Genomic DNA, 19,185 nt, shown 5'->3' with positions numbered 1-19,185 from the left:
CCACCCTTGTGCTTTCATGGAGTTTCATTCCAGGTTTGAGTTTGCTTGAGTTAGCTTCTAGTTCCCCAAAATACAAACTTTAAAAATAGGAGGATTTAAATATTTGACTTAGCAACAAAATTATATTTTGAAAGTGAATGTCGATCTTTTCTCAATTTGGAGATCAGTTTGAAATCACTTCTCAGTCCTTCCCAAGATACTGTCGGCAGGTGGTGCGGCTTGATCTCTGCCCCCAATTGTTCTCACAAAGGTTTGCCTTTTTCCCCAGGTGACCTTATATCCAGCTGTGAAAAGTCTGCTGCAGGAGGGCATTTACCTCATCCTGGACCTCTGCATCGAGCCTGACATCCAGTTCCTGCGGGCCTCGCTGCAGCCGGGAATGAGAGACATCTTTAAGGAGCTCTATAATGACTATCTCAAGTACCACAAGGCCAAACATGAAGGAGAGAAAAGATATACGGCCTGAGGCCATGGGACAGAAGTGCTGCCAGGGACATTGTCCAGAGGCTTTGGCTGCGTGGTCTGAAAGAGCTGGAGAATGAAAGACTTAAGATGTTCTAATTCGTAATATTGGTATACATAGAAAATCCTTTGGGTTTTATGTAGTGTATTTTGATGTATTTTACATCGTGTTTTTCTTACTATTTTTTAATACATAGTTTTATGTAGTAAGTATTGCAATAGAATCCTGAAAATTGACCCTGGGATGAGATTAACTCAGTAGAAAAATTGCGGACTCTCGGAACCTTTCCGTGTTTGGTTCTCGTCTTGGTTCAGTGGCTTGGTGTTCCCTCATCCACACTAGAAACTGCAGAGAAGTTGGCTTTTTACTTTAGGTACGTGGGTATATAATTCAGCCCTGTTTAACTATTTTTGCCTTTCAAATTCTTCAAGTAACATGGGAAGTATTCTTGAAATGACACTTTTTCTGCCTTCCCTCTAAGTATGCTTTCTGAAGAAGTCAGGGAAAGTTAGAGTCTGTGGCCCGAGGTGTGTGCTCTGGGCAGGGATAGCGGGCACCTCAGGCAGGTGGGTGATCTTGAGCACAGGTGCCAGGGTTCCTGCCTGCTCCTCCTGCATTAGCTCTGTGAAGTTCATTTAGGAATTTTTTTCCTATTCAGTTTAATAAATAATCCTCATTGTTTTTGCTTATTACCTAAGCAATATATTTTTATTATAGCAACCTCAGAAAAGAAAAATAAAAAGGTAATTTAAAAAACTCATTCATAGTCTCAGTTACCCAGATAAGCCTCTGTTGTCACCTTGGAGTATCTAGTTTTAGTCCCTTTACTATGTGTATGTATATAGATGGGCATATCAATATATATAGTAGCTAAATTGGATCATAAATGCATTTTTTTAAAGTTACCTTTTTTCCTGTGTAATATTTAAGTAACTTTGGGTCAGTGAAAACATTCAACATGTATTTTTTATTGGCTGCATAGTAGTCCATTGAGTAGATACTGTTGTTTTATTTAATAAGTACCCCATGGTTAGCCAAGGTATCTTTCCAAATTCCCTTTTATAGATGGTGCTTGCAGCTGAACTAATTTCAGAAGATGAATTCTCATGAGTTGTATTATTTGTCAGAAAGCCACATCATTTTTAAAGGATTTATATAAATATTGCCAAATTGCCCCTAGAATATGTACTAATTTATTTTCCTACTAGTGAGTCAACTTTAATATTATTGATTTTTTGTTTGTTTCTTTGTGCTTCCTTGATAGGTGAGAGATGTTATTCTGTTTTGAATTTCTTTAATTACTAAGAGATTATACGTTTTTCTATTTACCATTTTTATTTCTTATGTAAATTATGTTTATATAATTATCTTCTGTAATAGCACATTTCTCAATTGGGATATTTACTATTTTTCTTATTCACTATCTTTGTGGGATTCATGTTGGAATTCCCTTTTTAATTAGTCCAAAATGCAGACTTTTAAAGTTATTCGAAGGATCATCCTTAAGCAAAGACTTTTTTTTTTTTACACTACAGTTTCAAGCAGATGTGATTGGAGCAGACAATATAAAATGAATGTCTTTGATACTTAAGAGAAATCGCCCGTGTTTTACGCCCCACGTTTGATTTTATTTCCTGTGCTGTCTTGTGGGGTCTGAGGGACAGTCCTGCCTTACGCACCGTGCAAGTCACCCGTTCCCTTCCTTTTCTCATCTAGACTGTGTGTGCGGACAGGCTTTCGAAGCTCTGGCCACCAGAAGTGGCTTGGGCTGGTCTGGCATCCTTTCACTTAATGCTTTGTGTTGACAGAGTTTTGTTTCTGCGGTAAACTCCCCTCAGGAGCCTGGAAGAGAGTCTGGTGGCACCATTTCTTGTTCACAGTTGGAGATGGGTGTTGGTGTGAGCGGCGACCTTTCAAGGACACGAGCTGTAAACCAGCAGGAGCTAAAATCACGGTCTTAGGTTTGCCCCTGGTTCAAGTGCCCAGACCAGAAACTCACTGTCTCCGAGGCCTTCATGGAGCCGTGGCTAGTTTTTCCTGTGCTGGAAATTCCTCCCTTGTCTTGGGAATGCTGGGGGAGCTGGCGAATATGGAGCAGTTCATCAGGCGTCCTGGCGGTGGCACTGCAGGGCCTTTAGAAGGGAGTTGGCAGCGGCTGCCAGGCAGTCAGCCTTGAGGGAAGGGGAGGAAGAAGAGAAGGCTGGGTCTCCACCTCCCCCCTGCACAGCTCTGAAGGGCTCTCTGCTGTGTTCCCGTTTCAGGGGAAGCGGTCACAGGTTCTCACAGTCGTTTCTATTTGAACTCCAAATGCTCCTCAGCAAAGAATTTGTTTTAACTCCATTTTGCTGATTCATAGGGTAGAAGAAACATTTTTCCGGCTGGCGGATATGGAGGCTCTGTTGTTCATTTTTATCCTGTTGGAATAGATCTCACAGGCAAAGAGAGTTGGCCCAGCCAGCTCTCCACATGGCAGTCGGGGACTCAGCTGCCGGGACGGCGAAATGCTGGGCTTCAGAGAGACTGTCCCCACCGGACTTGCTGTGGCTCTAGACCCCTCATCACCTGACAGATGTGCGTGAATCACCTGTCTGTACCAGGCACGGAGACACGGCCCTGGTCCTCAGGGAGCTTCCTAGCAGGGGACATTGACAACGAGCCAGGAAACAAATAGGCCACAGGGTGGTTGCGGGGTTGGCAGCAAAGCAGACAAGTTCAGCGGCTGGAGAAAGGGGTGACATTTGAACTGAGACCTGCCTGGGTGGTGAGAGGCGCCCCTGGTAGGGCCTGGGATGTGATCCTTAATGCCTGCACTGAATCCACGTGGCCCCCTGGTTTTGGCTGAGAGCGGACACCTGAAGGGAGGGGTGGGCGTAAGGAGAGTTGAGCAAGAGAAGGCTCAGCGGGGTGACTGTGCCTGGGATGTTGCCTTGGGCGGTCCTGGACAGTAGCACATCGGGGACCCCCAGTGGCACAGACTACACACACACAGCCCCGTTCTCAACCTTGCCTTTGACCGCTGCTTGTGGACCACAGTGGGTGGGTCTCCTTCACAGCCTGTCTTCTGCAGCTTCCTGGACTCGGCCTCCTACGGTAGCTGTGGAAACTGCCCATTGTTCAGGAGTGATGTGAAGTCTCCAGAAAAAAAGCAAGGAGGGGGTGTGTACTTGAAGGGATTTGGGTGTTTTTTTTTTGCTCGGTTTCTCTTTTTCATTTTTCTTTGGAGACAGGATCTCACTCTGTTGCCTAGGCTGGAGTGCAGTGGTACAGTCCTAGCTCACTGCACCCTCCAACTCCTGGGCTCAAGCGATCCTCTTGCCTCCAGCTTTCCAAGTAGTTGGGACTATAGGTGCACACCACCACAACCAGCTAATTTTTCAGTTTTTAGTAGAGATAGTCTCACTGTGCTGCCCAGGCTGGTCTGGGACTCCTGGCCTCAAGCAGTCCTCCCTTCCTTGGCCTCCCAAAGTGCTGGGATTACAGGCGTTAGCCCCTGCACCCGGCCCTGGTTTTTCATAACTCATAGAGGTTACTTTGATTTATTGCCAGCATGCCAGGCTATAGCCTGAATTCTTTTGTCTAATAAGCTCACACATTTCTGCTTTATGTCTCATAAAAGCCACTGTAGAGGCAGCAGCGGTGTCATTTTTGATTCCTTATTCCTTTGTGTAACTTCTGAACACTCCTTTTTTTTTCATTTTACTTTGTTGTTTACCTTTTCCAGCTCTTCCAGCAGACAAAGTTCAGTGGCTGGAGGGAAAGGTGATATTCGCCCTTTCCCCCTCAGCCTGTATGTCTCTCATGTCTCTCTAATGGATGTTACTTCTGTTGCCCTGTGCCCTCTTGTCCCCATGTCCTTCCAACACCATTCTGCCATCCCCACTCACTGACTTCTCTGCCCTCCCCCCCCGGTGTGTCTGGGCCACCTCTCCTAATCACTCCTGCTTGCTGGTGACCTCTCTTCTTTCCCAGTCTTCCCTCTTGTTTCCTGCTGATATTTTTTGTAGCCTCATGTCCACAATGGAGACCCTTCTGAAATGTCCTGACCCGGCGTTCCCAGGACTGCCACTCCTGCCCATCTGCCATTGCTGATGTGAGAAGTCATACTTGAGCCTCCCTGTTGGACTCTTCCTGGCTTCCCTTGCTCCTTTTTTTAAGAGGCTGAAGTAGGGTGGTGTGATTCTAGCTCACTGCAGCCTCCAACTCCTGGGCTGAAGTGCTCCTCCCACATCAGCCTCCCAAGTAGCTAGGACTACAGGTACATGCCACCACGCCTGGCTAATGTTTTTTAAGTAGAGATGGGATCTTGCTATGTTGCCCAGGCTGGAGTTGAACTCCTGGGCTCAGGTGATCCTCTTGCCTCGGCCTCCCCAAGTGCTGGGATTATAGGTGTGAGCCACCATGCCTGACCCAATGAGCCTGTTTGTAATGTCCTTTCTCTGGCCTGCCCTGTTGTCCCTCTACCCAGCTTGGTCCGCGTTGCCACCATGACCACTGTGCCTCACTGGCATCCCTAGGTCTGGCACCTCCTTCCTCGGCTTTGGAGTCCCCTGATTGTTCTGCCCTCCCCTCAACTCTAGAGCCAGCTCTGTTGTGGGAGAAAGGAATGGAGTCATGGGGATTGATTCTTTACAAAATCTTGTTCCCTTTCTCCTGCTGGGTCCACCTATTGGGAGGAAGATGTCTTTTTTCATCAGAGGAAGAAACATCCATGAAGCAGCATAGCTTTGGGATGTTATGAGCTTGTGGAGACTGGATTGTTATAATGGTTTTAATGTGAAGTTCTGGTTGATGGTAGAACATAAATGTTACGGACGAGGGGAAGGAATTGTGAAATGCTCCACAATGAACACAACTAGTAGTGAGAGTGGCTTTTCATTACAAAGGAGGATTGAGGGGATGTGACTCAGTAGAAATGGCACAGACCAGGCTCAACGGAGGTGAAAGTGTGTTGGGGCCTGGGGCAAGAAACACACTCAGAAAAATGAGGCCATGGGAAATCCCAGCAATAATGCCTGGCCAGATGCCAAGGTGGTGATAAGGAAGCACCCACAGAAAGCACAAATCAGTGCGCGGCCAACCCTCCGTCTTCCTGTACCTTAATGTCATGCTGGAGGGCATGGCCAACTGTTTCCCAACTGTGGCCATTTCAAAGACTGAGAATGGCTGTTCTTGTGGGGACAGATGTGGGTGCCGGTGACATTCAGTGTCTGGTATTCTCTGACTTGGCATGCAGCCTACACGGGTATTTTCTCTAAGCCCTCTTTGAGCTTTATAACAGATTAAATCAGGCACACAATCTCTTCCCATCTAACCATAGCCCTCTGTCTCTCAAGTCTCTGCTATCACTTTCCCTGCTGCTGTTTACAGACACACACAGAATACTCTTTTTTTTTTTTTTTTTTTTTTTGAGACGGAGTCTTGCTCTGTCATCCGGGCTGGAGTGCAGTGGCCGGATCTCAGCTCACTTCAAGCTCTGCCTCCCGGATTTACGCCATTCTCCTGCCTCAGCCTCCGGAGTAGCTGGGATTACAGGCGCCCGCCACCTCGCCCAGCTAGTTTTTTTTTTGTATTTTCTAGTAGAGACGGGGTTTCACAGTGTTAGCCAGGATGGTCTCGATCTCCTGACCTCGTGATCCGCCCGTCTCGGCCTCCCAAAGTGCTGGGATTACAGGCTTGAGCCACCGCGCCCGGCCTAGAATACTCTTAATTTATCTTAAATATTGATCCTATTATCCTCCCACATGTCCATCAGCCTTTTATCTTGACTACCCAACAATTATAAGGAGTCTACCTTTGTTCCTTGGTTATCCTTGCCGTTGAAACTGCCCTCTGAAAGATGACTGGGTCAGCTTTAGCCACCTGGTTTCACGAATGTGTGGTAGGTCCTTGACCATCGCTGGACACCCTTGGCTGGTCGGACCCCCTGCTGGCTCTCTGCATCCTCTAGGGCCTCGACTATCTCTAATGCTCTTGCTTACCTTTTTCTCTCCCTTCACCTAAAATACTGGCGTCTTCAAGGATTAGTCCTTGACAATTCTTTCTAGACTTTCTAACTTTCCTGACCTTCCACTCCCCGGCGTCACCATTGCCTCTGGGCAAGTCCTTCTCAAACTTGCCAATTTCTGGTCATTGAATTGAGTTGAAAATCTGGAGGACATAACCAATTCCTCACTCTCCTTCAGTCCCAGCTCTCTATAGCGTCTTCCCTCTTTTCTCTTACTGCCTGCAGTCACTCATCCTAGAGATTGTTTCTAAATAGTCCTAGTGGTTGTACCTCCATCTTCCTTCAAAACCTCCAAGGAGTCTCCTTTCAAAAAACACATTTCTTTTGTTTTTGAGACAGGGTCTTGCTGTGGTGTGATCTTGGCTCACTGCAGCCTTTGCCTCCCAGGTTCAAACGATTGTCCCACCTCAAGCTCCTGAGTAGCTGGAACTACAGGTGCGTGTCACCACACTCGGCTAATTTATATATTTTTTTATTAGAGACGGGGTTTCACCATGTTGGCCAGGCTGGTCTTGAACTCGTGGCCTCAAGTGATCCACCATCCTTGGACTCCCAAAGTGTTAGGATTACAGGCGTGAGCCGCTGCTCCCGGTCTTATCATGACTTTTGGAAACTCCATCTAAAATCCCACCCACCTACCTTGACCATCCTGTCCCCTTTTCCCTGCTTCATTACTTTCTCCTCAGTATGTATTGCTCTCCAATTTACTAGGTGTTCTGCCTATTCATGTTGTCTGGTGTCCTTTTTCCTAGTAGAGGTTAAACTCCACATATGCAGGGATCCTGTTTGTGCTACTCACAGTTATGAGTATGGACTGGGAATGGGCACCTGGCACATAGTAGGTGCTCAATGAATACTTGTTGGATGAAGAATGCCCTGGGAATACTGGACTTCCAGCAGAGTACAGCAATTTGAAAACTGCACTCCACCCACCTGCCTCCATAAATGTCAATGAATGCGTCTTTGTAGAATAAATATTGGAAAAACAAGTGACTGTGTGAATTAAATTTTCCATGCACTGTGTGTGGCTGCATGGCCTGACTGTACGGAGGCTGCAGTTTACCACAGCAAAGTGTTGCTGATACTCCCTATTACAACGTGTCATTGTTTCACTAAACACCTACAGCTTACGTTTTCAGAAAATCTGGAAATGTGACATTAGCTTCCTGATTGTGTCAATTTCCAGATGCATTCATCCCTAATCCAGCAAATGTCAGGAGGGCTGCTTTATGCCCCAGGGGCTGCGGTTTTCAGCGACCTGTTTACCAGGTGCCTAGTTCTGATCGTCATTGGGATTGGAGATACAGGCAGAAGACAGCTCTGCCAGATTCGACTTTCTGATGAGGCTCCTGTGACAGGTACTGCTGCTGGCACTGGCTTGTGGTGCTGGAAATGCAGGGTCTGGTGGCTCCCTTTGCAATGGGAAGTTTCAGAGGAGCTGGGCCAGTGAAAAGCAGCTGTTCATCCACAGCACATCTGCATGGAGCAAGGGCACTGGGGAGACTTAAATGTCCACTTTCCTCTGGGATTCTCTGGTTGGCATTTGGACGCCAGTTTTGATTGACAGGTTGTCAAAATGATAGCATGAATGTCCAAGGCTGGTGCCTTACATGTGCATGCAGCAATTGCCAATGGTTTCCTCCAGCTTCTTGAACGCATATTCATCACAGATGGGGCATCAGTCTGGGGGATTCTTCTTCCCTCCTTAGAAGACAATGGGGAGAAATGCCAAGATTCCTTTCAAGGTCTCCAAAAGGGCAAACGTTTCTGTCTTTGGAATACTCACTTTGGAATGCTTTATGGAAAACTGTCCAAATCCCAGGTGGTATTTTCATTTGCTGTGTGGTGGGAGCAGGTGCAGTGATTCAGATGGCTGCATGCATTGGACAGACACCTGCAGCAGGGCAGGCAGTGCTGTGAGCTGGGGAAATAAATAGCTGTTCTTGCCTGTGGGCTTCTGGAGTATGCAAGGTTTTGTAATTAACCTTTTTGTTTATCTTTTGGAGCGATTTTGTTGCTTCTTGCTAAGATGCAAAGGACTTTTTGTGAAAAGACTGTATAAGCAGAGGTTAGGAGATGGCTGCTTAAAACCCAGAGAGTGGTGGGGGCAAAATGTCCTCTCTCATCTCAGAATCCGTTTTAAATCTTCATCTAGTTCTTCAGTAATCTGACGGCTGCCTCACTCTGGCCAGGCTTGGGCTTCTGGTGAGTGTTTGAAGGCTGCTGTCTGCTGTGTTGAGCTCCCTTCTCCATGCTTAATTCTTGAGCACTCTCAGAATCAGAGACCTGGGGTGTGTCCAGGAATAAGAAAAAGCTAACATGCTTCTACTCAGGAGCTGTAACTTCTACCTTTCTCCTCAAGGCTGAGGTTTTAAAACTGGCCTTCAGGGGAGCCACAAACCCACTGAGACCCCATGTCAGTTTCTGCTTGTATGTGCACTTTTCTGGGTGGGCCCCTGGCTTCCATTGATTCTACCTTAGTGCAGGCTTCCAGAAAACAAAGTAAGATATGGAGGACATAGGTGCTATTACTTTATTATGGAGTTCAATCTCAGAGAGCAGGAGCGAGGGGCGTGGGGCACCAAGCGTAGAAAGAGTTAATAGGAGGGCATGTTCTACCTCTGCCCTGTGGGCTGCACCTGCATTGTCTGAGCGCCTGGTGGGGGAGTGGGGAGGAGGCCTTCGTCAATAGAACGGGGACAAGAGGTTTGGTGCAATCAGGTTGTGTCTGTAGGAGGTCAAAATCCACACAGCTGGAACGAGAGACAGGTGAGGTCCAGAGGCTCTGCAGTGGGGCAAAGAGGTATCTGATGCAGATTCTCCAACTACCTGCTTAACTTCAAGTCTGCTTCATACAGTTGTATGGTTTGTGCACTGCCCAAAGGTTCCTGGCTGAGGGAACAAGTTGGGACCAGAATCTGACCTGAGCTCTCTTTACAGAGGCTCGTACCTTTGTCCACCCAGAGCAGGTGCCTTTTCCAAATTAGCTCAGGGGGAGCTCTCTTCACCTCATTTTCCAAAGTGACCAGTCACGGGTAGGTTGCCCCCTATATTAGTCCATTTTCATGCTGATGATAAAGACATACCCAAGACTGGGCAATTTATAAAGAAAAAGAGGTTTAATGGACTCACAGTTCCATGTGGCTGGGGAGGCCTCACAATCATGGCAAAAGGCAAGAGGCACGTCTTACATGGTGGCAGACAAGAGAGAAAATGAATACCAAGCAAAAGCATGTTCCCCTTATAAACCATCAGATCTCGTGAGACTTCTTCACTGCCACAAGAACAGTATGGGGAAAACCGCCTCCGTGATTCAATTATCTCCCACTGGCTCCTTCCCACAACACGTGGAAATTATGGGAGCTACAATTCAAGATGAGATTTGGGTAGGGACACAGTCAAATCATATCACCCCCTCCAGACTCTTTTTTCCTTAGCTCCCTTCACATTCTAGTTTCTACCCGTGCCACCAGGCCCTGTGGCCCAGACCAGGCGTCTTGGACGATACCCCAGACCCTCCTCATGAGCAGAATCACTGTTCATAGGTGCTCCTTTTTCCACCTGCCCTGCACTCTCGTCTAGATTCCGATTTCTTGTGGTGAGTTGGTGTTGCCTTGGATTTCTTGTGCCTGCTCAGATCTGTGGATTTGGCCCTAGGTCCTTGTTCTTTCTTCCTGTTGGCCTCCTCAGCTCCCTCGCTCCTTTCTGCCAGGTGCTCCCTGCAGTTCTCAGCATCAGGGCTACCTCTATTGACAGGGGATCCTTGGGCGTTGAGGCCGTAGGTTTTCTCTGGTGAATAAATATGTATGGCTTATAAAACATGTGTTTCTAAATTTATGAAATTATATGTATGTTTATACATTCATTCATGCTTTCATTACATTTATTTTTTTACATAGCAGAAACCACTTCGTAACTGTGAGACTCTGGATAAATCATATAGTTTCCTGAGTGTCATTTTCTTCTCTGTGAAATGGAGGTAATAACGATTGGCTCCAGTGTGATCCTGCACCTTGAACAAGATAGTGGATTTTAAAGCGCTTCATCAGATGCCAGCCCAGAAGGTGCCCAGTGGGTATGAATGTCCCCCCTGACGCCATCCCCACACCTGGTTCCCAGTGGGGAGTGTGATGAAGTGGCTGCTATCCAGGAGCTCATGGCCTTTCTGCCCAGTTCCAGTGCACACGAGCTCCCTGGGTTTGGCACCTCTCACTCTGCCATGGAGTGGTGAGAAGTAAGTATTCTGGAATTGTTTTATCTCAGCACTACATACTATCTTCAGCATCTGCGTTTCATTTTTCTTCTGGAACATGCCTCCCAGAGTTGTTGAAAGAATTAAGCTAGGTGCTGTATGAAGAGAACTGAGAACAGTGTGTGGCACATAAACAATAAGGGTTCAGTAAATAGTGGCTGTCGCCATCCTTGTCATCCTATAGCCAATGAGAGAAGTGAGTTGAAATAAAACCTGGCTTAAGAGCTAGTCGTATTTGAAATTATTTGTGTTGGCCCGTTGCCTGTGGGTGGCTGAAGAAAACCATCGGTTCTGGTTTCTGGAAACAGACCAAGCCAGTGCAAAGGTTTCTTGATGTAAGAACACAGTGAATCTGGTCTTGCAAGTAGGCAGATGCCCTGGACTACCGTCATGGTGTGTGGCCTTGTCATCTGGAGTCTTGAATTAGAGTTTTCTTCTCTCTGGGTTCACCTCGCACTGCTGCTTGGTCTTTAGAATAAAGATTGAAGTTATCAAGACCTAGAAAAATGACTTTTCTGAACTTGAAATATTTCTTTTGAATGCTCAGGAGGCAGTATACTTTTGTTATTCAGAACACAGATTCCAAGTTAGATATACTCAATTTGAACCTCACCTGTCATTGATAAAATTATCTGGGTAACTCTGTGAAAACCACCTAACTTCTCTGTACCTTAGTTTCATTGTCAGGAAAAACTGGGGTAATAATTATAACTACTTTGTATTGTTGTTTCAAGGATTAAATATGAAATGCACAAAAATCCTTTAATACAGTCCTAGGTAGAGAATAAGTGCTATTATTATTTTAAAAATTTTGTCCCCAACTTTTTATTGTGAAAATTTCAAAATTATAGAAGTTGAAAAAATAGTGTAATAAACATCTATATACTCTACCTATATTAAAAACTTGTTCTATTTGACATATTTGCTTTATTTCTCTCTCTCTCTCTCTCCACACACACACACACACACACACACACACACACACACACAATATGTTTTGCTAATGCAGTGTGAAAAGAAGTTGCCAACATATTTCACTCCTAAAACTTCATCCTGCTCCTAGTAAAAAGGACATTCTCCTCCATCCCATAATGCCCATCTCTTACCTAAGAAAAATCAAATTCCATAAAACCCTCTATTGTCCAGTCTATAGTCAATTTTTTTCACTTGTTCCAAAAATATTTCCATGGTACTAAAGAATTACCCCAAGGATTACTTGCTGAGTACGATTAGGGAGGAAAGTATCTTTATTATAGAAATATCAGTCCATGTTAACAATGAACACTACCATTAAGTAGTGGTCTGTGGCAGTGTAACATGAAGTGCATACCACCACCTAAGATGTATCACGGCCAAAAATTCTACCTGTCATCTAATCAAGTCTGTAGACCCGCACTGTTCAATACGGTAGCCGCTAGCCATGTGTGGCCATTCAGCGTTGAAATGTAACTAGTCCAAATTGAGGTGTGCTGTAGGCATGTATTATCTAAATTTTAAAGACTCAGGATGAAGAAATAATGTAAAATCTCTCAGTGATTATTTATTTGTTATTTATTTTGAGATGGACTTTCACTGTTTCGCCCAGGCTGGAATGAAGTGGTACCATCTCAGCTCACTGCAACCTCCACCCTCTGGATTCAAGTGATTCTCCTGCCTCAGCCTCCCAGGTAGCTGGGATTACAGGAGCACATCATCATGCCCAGCTAATTTTTGTATTTTTAGTAGAGATAGAGTTTCATCATGTTGACCAGGCTGGTTTCGAACTCCTAACCTCAGTTGATCCACCTGCCTCGGCTTCCCAAAATGCTGGGATTACAGATGTGAGCTACTGCACCCAGCCTCTCACTGATAATTTGAAAATATTATGTTGAAATCAGCATTTTGTGAGTTAATGTTAATAATTATTAAAATTAGCTTTACCTATTTTACATGTTTTAAAACGTGGCTACTGGATAATTTAAAATGTATGTGATTCACAGATATTTTCTGTTTTCTTTTTTTTTGACACAAGGTCTTGCTCTGTCACCTGGGCTGGAATGCATTGATGTGATCATGGATCAAGGGATCCTCCCACCTCAGCCTCCTGAGTATCTGGGACTACAGGTGCATGCCACTACACCTGCCTAATTTTTTTTTTTTTTTTTTTTTACTTTGTAGAGATGCAGTTATGCCATATTGCTTAGGCTGGTCTCGAACTCCTGGGCTTAAGCAATCCACCCACCTCAGCCTCCCAAAGTACTGGGATTACAGGTGTGAGCCACTGCACTGGGCAAGTTTACAGATTTCTGTTGTACAGCACTGCTGTAGACCTAACTTTGAGAAAGTCAGGGGGTGGAGGAACAAGGCAAATGATATCACAAGGAATCAATCAGATAAAACCAGAATGTGGGGCATGTTTGAAACTCTTCAAAACGTCAATGTCATGAAAGAAAGGAAAGAGTGAAAGGGTTATTTTAGATTAAGAGATTATGAGATAAAACCAACAATATTTAAACCTTAATTGGAACCTTCCCCTCTCCACCATCACTACATCAAAAGCCATAGGAAATGTTCTTAGAAGCTGTTATTATTAAAGATAAGCAAGAACTAGATGGTGAAGGTTAGGTTGTGCACTTCAATGAGGACATTCCAGGCAGCTTAAGAGAGGGTTGTTAGTAGGTACGGTTCTTCCGGAGGTTTTGATTGGAAAGTGTGTTGTTGATGTCTTAAAATGTCCAGGATGGAGTGATTCTGGGGAGTCAGACAAGATCTATTCTGCTCACTTGGGACAGAGTGGTGCAGGAGAAGGACATTTGTGTTGAGACATCACAGAGCTTGGAGACAGGATTTGGTGGGTTGTCTCTGTGGACACTGAAGTTGGTCTCAAAGGTCAAAAGTTGGGGTTTATAACAGAATCAGTGATGATAAAATACATAATGGAATTTAAGAAAAACCCTGACCTTAGCCACTATCTTTTTTGTGGTCGTTGCCATTGGTTCATTAAGCTTTAGTTGCTCACCGTAGCTGTAGGCAATAAAGAATGTTTTGGCACAGAAAAAGAAAAGAAGAGAAGAGAAGAGAAGAGAAAAGAAAATAGAAAAGAAAAAAGAAAAGCAAAAAGAAAAGGCTGCCTTTTGGAGTTTCTAATGTGGACACAATCCTACTGGAATCAAAATCTCCACCACCGAGCCTGGAAGCCAGAGCCTGATGATGCCGTACGTGTCTCTGCAGGATTTGCAGGTGTTTCATTTTTATTTGCTACCTCTTTGAAACAGCTCACTTTCTCAGAGCTTTGAAATTGTTTCTGCTCTATTTCATTTTAGAAACATCTGAAAACCTACCGACAGAGATGAGTTTTATGCCAGTTCTGGGCTTTTCTCCTCCCAAATTACACATTTATTGAGAATAGCTATGTTTATAATTTCCATAGAACATGAAAAGATCATTTAAGAAAATTGATAGGCAGGGTGCTGTACACCTTTTATTATATTTGCAATGTATTTCTGACTTGGGTTTTTGGTAAAGTTTCATTATTTTATTTTCAAGGTATCGTGCTGGCATGAAATCTGTTTCTTTTTTCTCCCCTGGTCAATGAATTTCAAATCAGATGTTAAATCAGAACTACTAGAATGGTCCTATTTTTCAGTGCCGGGGAAAAGGCATTTGGGAATTCCTGTGTGTATTTGCCCTAAGAGTTTCTGTGATTCTTGGTGGTGTCAGTAGTGCTTCCTATCCCAAAGGGATGCTACTATATGAACATGCTCTGCCTCTGCAGTGCAGCTTCTGGTTGGAAATCATGCTGGTGTAAACATGTGTTTTCAAGCTATGAGGTTGCACAGTATCAGAATAACCTGTTGCTCTGAGACATGCCTGCAATAGAAACCACTTAGAGGGAAGTTAGCTGGCTGCATGCACAGGCAGGGCTCACAGTGTGGCAGGCCCCTGATTCAGAGTCCCTTTGTCCTGGGGACTCGATTAAGCTTATTAGCAGCTTTAGAAACTTCACTATATCAGTAAATCAGCATCAACTAGACACTTAGAGCTAACTTACAATCTCATGATTACCAAACAAAAAGAGTTTTCACCATGGACAAGATTCATCAACAGTGACCGTGCTATTTAAGCTCTTAACTAAGGTATGAGCTCTACCTGGTTTCAGAATCTTCGGGAAGCTGGATTCATCATCTGGGGGGTTGCTTGCAGAGGATGACGTTATGTGAAAGGAGCTGCATTGTTCTAAAGGGTATTTCATATAGGCCTTTCCACCAAGATTAGGTTCGTTTTCTCAAATGTGCTACCTGCAGCTCTCCTCTTCCTTCAAAACCATGTCAAAATGAAACACAATGAAAGATATAAAAATCGCAAATTGCAAAAAACCATTCACAAGCTTCAATATTTTAACTTTTATTGGTGCCAGATTACCTGGAAAACACCTTACAAATGATCCCAACATACTTGTGACCAATGCTACACACTGTCCCTGGATCTGTCCCCCTCTTCTTCCAGTATAATGAAGTTTAAGCCAGGCACATGGCTACCAAACATAAAGACTAGATTTCCTAGTCTACCTTGCAGCAAGTGATCATGTGGCCAGTGGGATGTGAGGTGAAGTAATGCACACACCTTCGGGGTCATTCCTTCAAAATGAAGGGAAATACATTGTCCCTCCTGCTTTCTGGAGTGCAGCCACCTTGGACCATACAGATGAGGCAAATGCTTGGGGGATGGTCGATGACCAGGGAGAAGGAGCCCGGGTCCCATGCCTTGAGTGCCATACCTGCTGAGGCAGTGACATTGATTACAGTTTGCTAAACACCCTCGAGCTCCCCGACTCCCCTCCAGCAGTCAAGGCAGAGCTATGTTCAATTGTGACATACGATTGCTTCTGGGCTGCAGCACATACAGCTCTCCAGCCTGATCCTCTCCTCTGAGACAGGTGGGGATGATGGAGATGCAGGTGTAGGTAACAGCTCCACATGACACCCCGGTGAACTTGCACTATCTACAATGACCACCTAGGCACCAGCTTGCCCTGCAGTGAATCTGAGTCTTGCCAGAATGCCTCATGGCCCTTTCAGAACACAAGAAGTTGACAGACTTGTGTGAGCTGCTCTGAGCCCCCCGCCCACAGCCTCCCTCTCCCCCTGCTCAGCTGTTAAACCGTTTCCCATTGCCTCCTGGGTTCTGGGGAGGTGTGGGGCTTTGTGCACCATCTCTCTCAGAATAAAGCTGCAGACCGTAAAACCACATGGTTAGAGGTGGGAATTAGCTCCTCTGCAACGGGATGTCCTACAACTCATGTTGTATTCACTGGGCCTCTTGTTTCAGATCATCCTTTTAGTGTGTGGGACAAGGACTTCTGGAGTGGGCACCTTTGGCTGTGTTTCCTTTCACGGCCTATGTACGTAGTAAACTGTCAAAATCAAAAAGGGTCTTCTTGTTGCTTTCCTGGCTGAATTTACTAGGGGTTTGGCCATGTCTCTAAGCCTTGTGCTTGATAAAAAGGCAGCATCAATGTGAATCCTCGCACCACTATTGAACAAGCTTCCCAGAGGAGCAGTCAGATCAGCAGCAGCCACTGGCATGAGCAGGGGAAGAACCAAAGAGTGTTTCATTGTTAAGCCACTGAGATTTCAGGGTTGTTTTTCCGGCAACATAGCTTAACTTAACCTGAAGAGCATGTTGACTCTTTGTGGAGTAACTTCATGGAGCAGAGCCACCATATTATTCTAGACATGCACACAGGAGAGAAATACAGTTCTACCCTCTTTAGACCACTGTTATTATTATTTTAATCACAGCCAACTGGTTCTGTATCCTAATGACCTCCCATGAGTCTTGATATCTCATTTGAGAACTATTCAATAGCAAGTGCTCAATAACTGTTTGTTAATGGAACCAAAGCACAGTAAAGTCCAATGACCTATCTCTCTTTTAAAATAGAGTATATCATTCTGGTAACCAGAGCCCTCTGCCAGATTTCATAATTTTCTCCTGAATCATGCTGGATTAGCATGGGCAAGTTCTTTGATACTTGATGAATAAATGATCAAATAAATCTCTATTCATCCACTCAGCCCTCCATCCCTCTTTCCCTTCACCCTTCTCTCCATCCACCCACCCAACCATCCATCCATCCAAATAGGAAAAAAAGTATATCTGCCTTCATGGAGCTTATCTCTTTACTAGTAAAGGAGCCAGGGAAATAAAAAAATTTAATTTCTTATTCCCTATTCCCCAGGACTCTTCCGTTAGATATAGTTTTCTAACAACATGTAAAAAATTAGGCTTTTATATTCTTGGTTGCAATCATGTTTATATCATGACTCACTGATACAATATCCCATATCTGATTATACTCAGGAGCCCTGAGTTTCCTTATTTTCATATATAGAGATAATCTTTTAAATTATTTTTTAAAAAATAATTTAAATCTTTTAAATTATTTAATTATATATATAGATACTCTTTTAAATTATTCTTTTAAAGACAGATAGCTATCGTCTTTTCATATGTCCTACCTGCTATGAGTTTTATTCTCAGAGGTTAACCTTATTTCCCAGTTTTGGGGACATTTTACTTCTGTGTCATATCTTATAGAAAATTCACTCATTTGTTTAACAAATACTTCTAGAGCATCAATTATGCACCATACTGTTATAGATGCAAGGGGTATAGTAGTGAAGCAAATAGACAAGTGTGCCTTCATGGAGCTTACATTCTAGTGATGCCATGAAGATTAATATGCCATCCAGCTATGTAATTACAAAGGTATTATGTGAATGAGGCTATAAGGAAAGTATTTTGACCAAATTATTTTAATGCTAGTAAAACTGAATTTAAGGAATTCGTCTAAAATCAACATCATAATTTTTTATTTTATTTTTTTTTTTGTGGAGTCTCACTCTGTTGCCCAGGCTGGAGTGCAGTGGTGCGATCTCGGTTCACTGCAACCTCCGCCTTCCAGGTTCAAGTGATACTCCTGCCTCAGCCTCCCAAGTAGCTGGGATTACAGGCATCTGCCACCGTGCCTGGCTAATTTTTGTATTTTTAGTAGAGATGAGGTTTCACCATCTTGGCCTGACTGGTCTTGAACTCCTGACCTCATGATCCACCTGCCTCAGCCTGCCATAGTGCTGGGATTACAGGTGTGAGCCACCATGCCTGGCCAAATCAGCATCGTAATTTAAACATAAATTTATAATTTCTTTACCATACGCAACCGCAGTAAAAATGTTGCTTAAAAAGTTGATACAGGTTCACATTTTTCTTCAATGAACTTTCTCTAGTTTCTGTAATTAGTCCTATCAAGATGTCACCCCATTCTCCCTAATTATCATTTCATTTTCTTTCTCATTAAGATTTGCACTCAATATATTTCACTTTTGCGTAGCCCTTGGATCTTAGCTACCATTAATTTCAGTCTATATTATGCAAACCATTTCATGAAAAAAATGATCATAGATGATTCTCAAATGAATTTAATAGTTTTGCTTTTATGTTGAAACCCAGGGATATCTTTTGATGAGCCAAATTGTGACTTTTTAGCTTTATGGTGGTAGACTTATTAGTTATTTCTTACTTAAATAGAAACATCTGAATATTTTGTTCTATATTTCAAGCTGCATGATGAATATTACCTGGCTGACATTTCAAGTAATATTTTATTTGACAACTTCATATATTTTGATGTATGTTCTACTAATACTTCTTTCTCACCAATCCCACTTTATTCCAAATTCTTTTTATTCTTACTGCTTTCTTTCAATACCTAATAAAAATCTTCATTTATAAGGCACTTTCTTTCCATTATAAAAAAAGAGAAGAACATCTTTCAAACCACAATGCTGTATTGCATAATCAAAGCTATAGTTTAAAGGGAGCCGTCTCATTTGCTTTTACCTATAATATGATTGCAAGTCTTGGTCATTATTCACGAGATTAAAATTCCTATTTACAATTAAACAGTAAGAGTCACTCCTCTTTATATTTTGAAAACAACAGAAGGAACACAAAATAGCATTGGCATATGGGTTCACATTTTACATATTTCTCTTAAAATTGGTTAGAATAGGTTAGAATTTTGCTTATTGACATTTAAAAATAATATTTATGAGATAATGTTTATTCATGTTGATTAAAAGCAAATTATAACATTTAGGTAGGGTGACCCCATCCAAGTAAATTTTTTTTTTTTGGCAATTTCTCAACATGTTAAACTCTTTAAAACAAAATTTTTTTTTTACATGTGCCATGTTGGTGTGCTGCACCCATTACATGTTACATGTGCCATGTTGGTGTGCTGTACCCATTACATGTTACATGTGCCATGTTGGTGTGCTGCACCCATTAACTCGTCATTTACATTAGCTATATCTCCTAATGCTATCCTTCAACAGGCCCCGGTGTGTGATGTTCCCCTTCCTGTGTCCAAGTGTTCTCATTGTTCAGTTCCCACCTATGAGTGAGAACATGCAGTGTTTGGTT

General features: G+C 43.5%; 2 protein-coding genes across 3 annotated transcripts in view; one reads left to right on the top strand and one right to left on the bottom strand.

Moving 5' to 3' along the window:
• URB2 (URB2 ribosome biogenesis 2 homolog (S. cerevisiae)) overlaps positions 1 to 1,223 on the top strand; it is a 33,527-nt gene extending 32,304 nt beyond the window's left edge. For both annotated transcript variants that reach the window (XM_011933326.1, XM_011933327.1), the window contains exon 10: positions 269 to 1,223. In XM_011933326.1, the coding sequence (XP_011788716.1) occupies positions 269 to 466 (198 nt within the window). In that variant the 3' untranslated portion in view covers positions 467 to 1,223. The remainder of the gene's footprint in view (positions 1 to 268) is intronic.
• A 1,028-nt stretch (positions 1,224 to 2,251) lies between these two features.
• Positions 2,252 to 19,185, bottom strand: part of LOC105505570 — a 26,654-nt gene continuing 9,720 nt past the window's right edge. The window contains 7 exon segments of the mRNA XM_011933437.1: positions 2,252 to 2,389; positions 2,463 to 2,595; positions 5,559 to 5,730; positions 6,442 to 6,585; positions 7,792 to 7,943; positions 10,004 to 10,256; positions 14,848 to 14,956. Of these exon segments, the coding sequence (XP_011788827.1) occupies positions 2,252 to 2,389; positions 2,463 to 2,595; positions 5,559 to 5,730; positions 6,442 to 6,585; positions 7,792 to 7,943; positions 10,004 to 10,256; positions 14,848 to 14,956 (1,101 nt within the window).

This window comes from Colobus angolensis, unplaced genomic scaffold (assembly GCF_000951035.1).
Source record: "Colobus angolensis palliatus isolate OR3802 unplaced genomic scaffold, Cang.pa_1.0 Scaffold126, whole genome shotgun sequence".
In the NCBI taxonomy this organism is placed as follows: domain Eukaryota; kingdom Metazoa; phylum Chordata; class Mammalia; order Primates; family Cercopithecidae; genus Colobus; species Colobus angolensis.
Note: the sequence above shows the minus strand (reverse complement) of the source record. Positions and strands in the feature narration are given on the sequence as shown.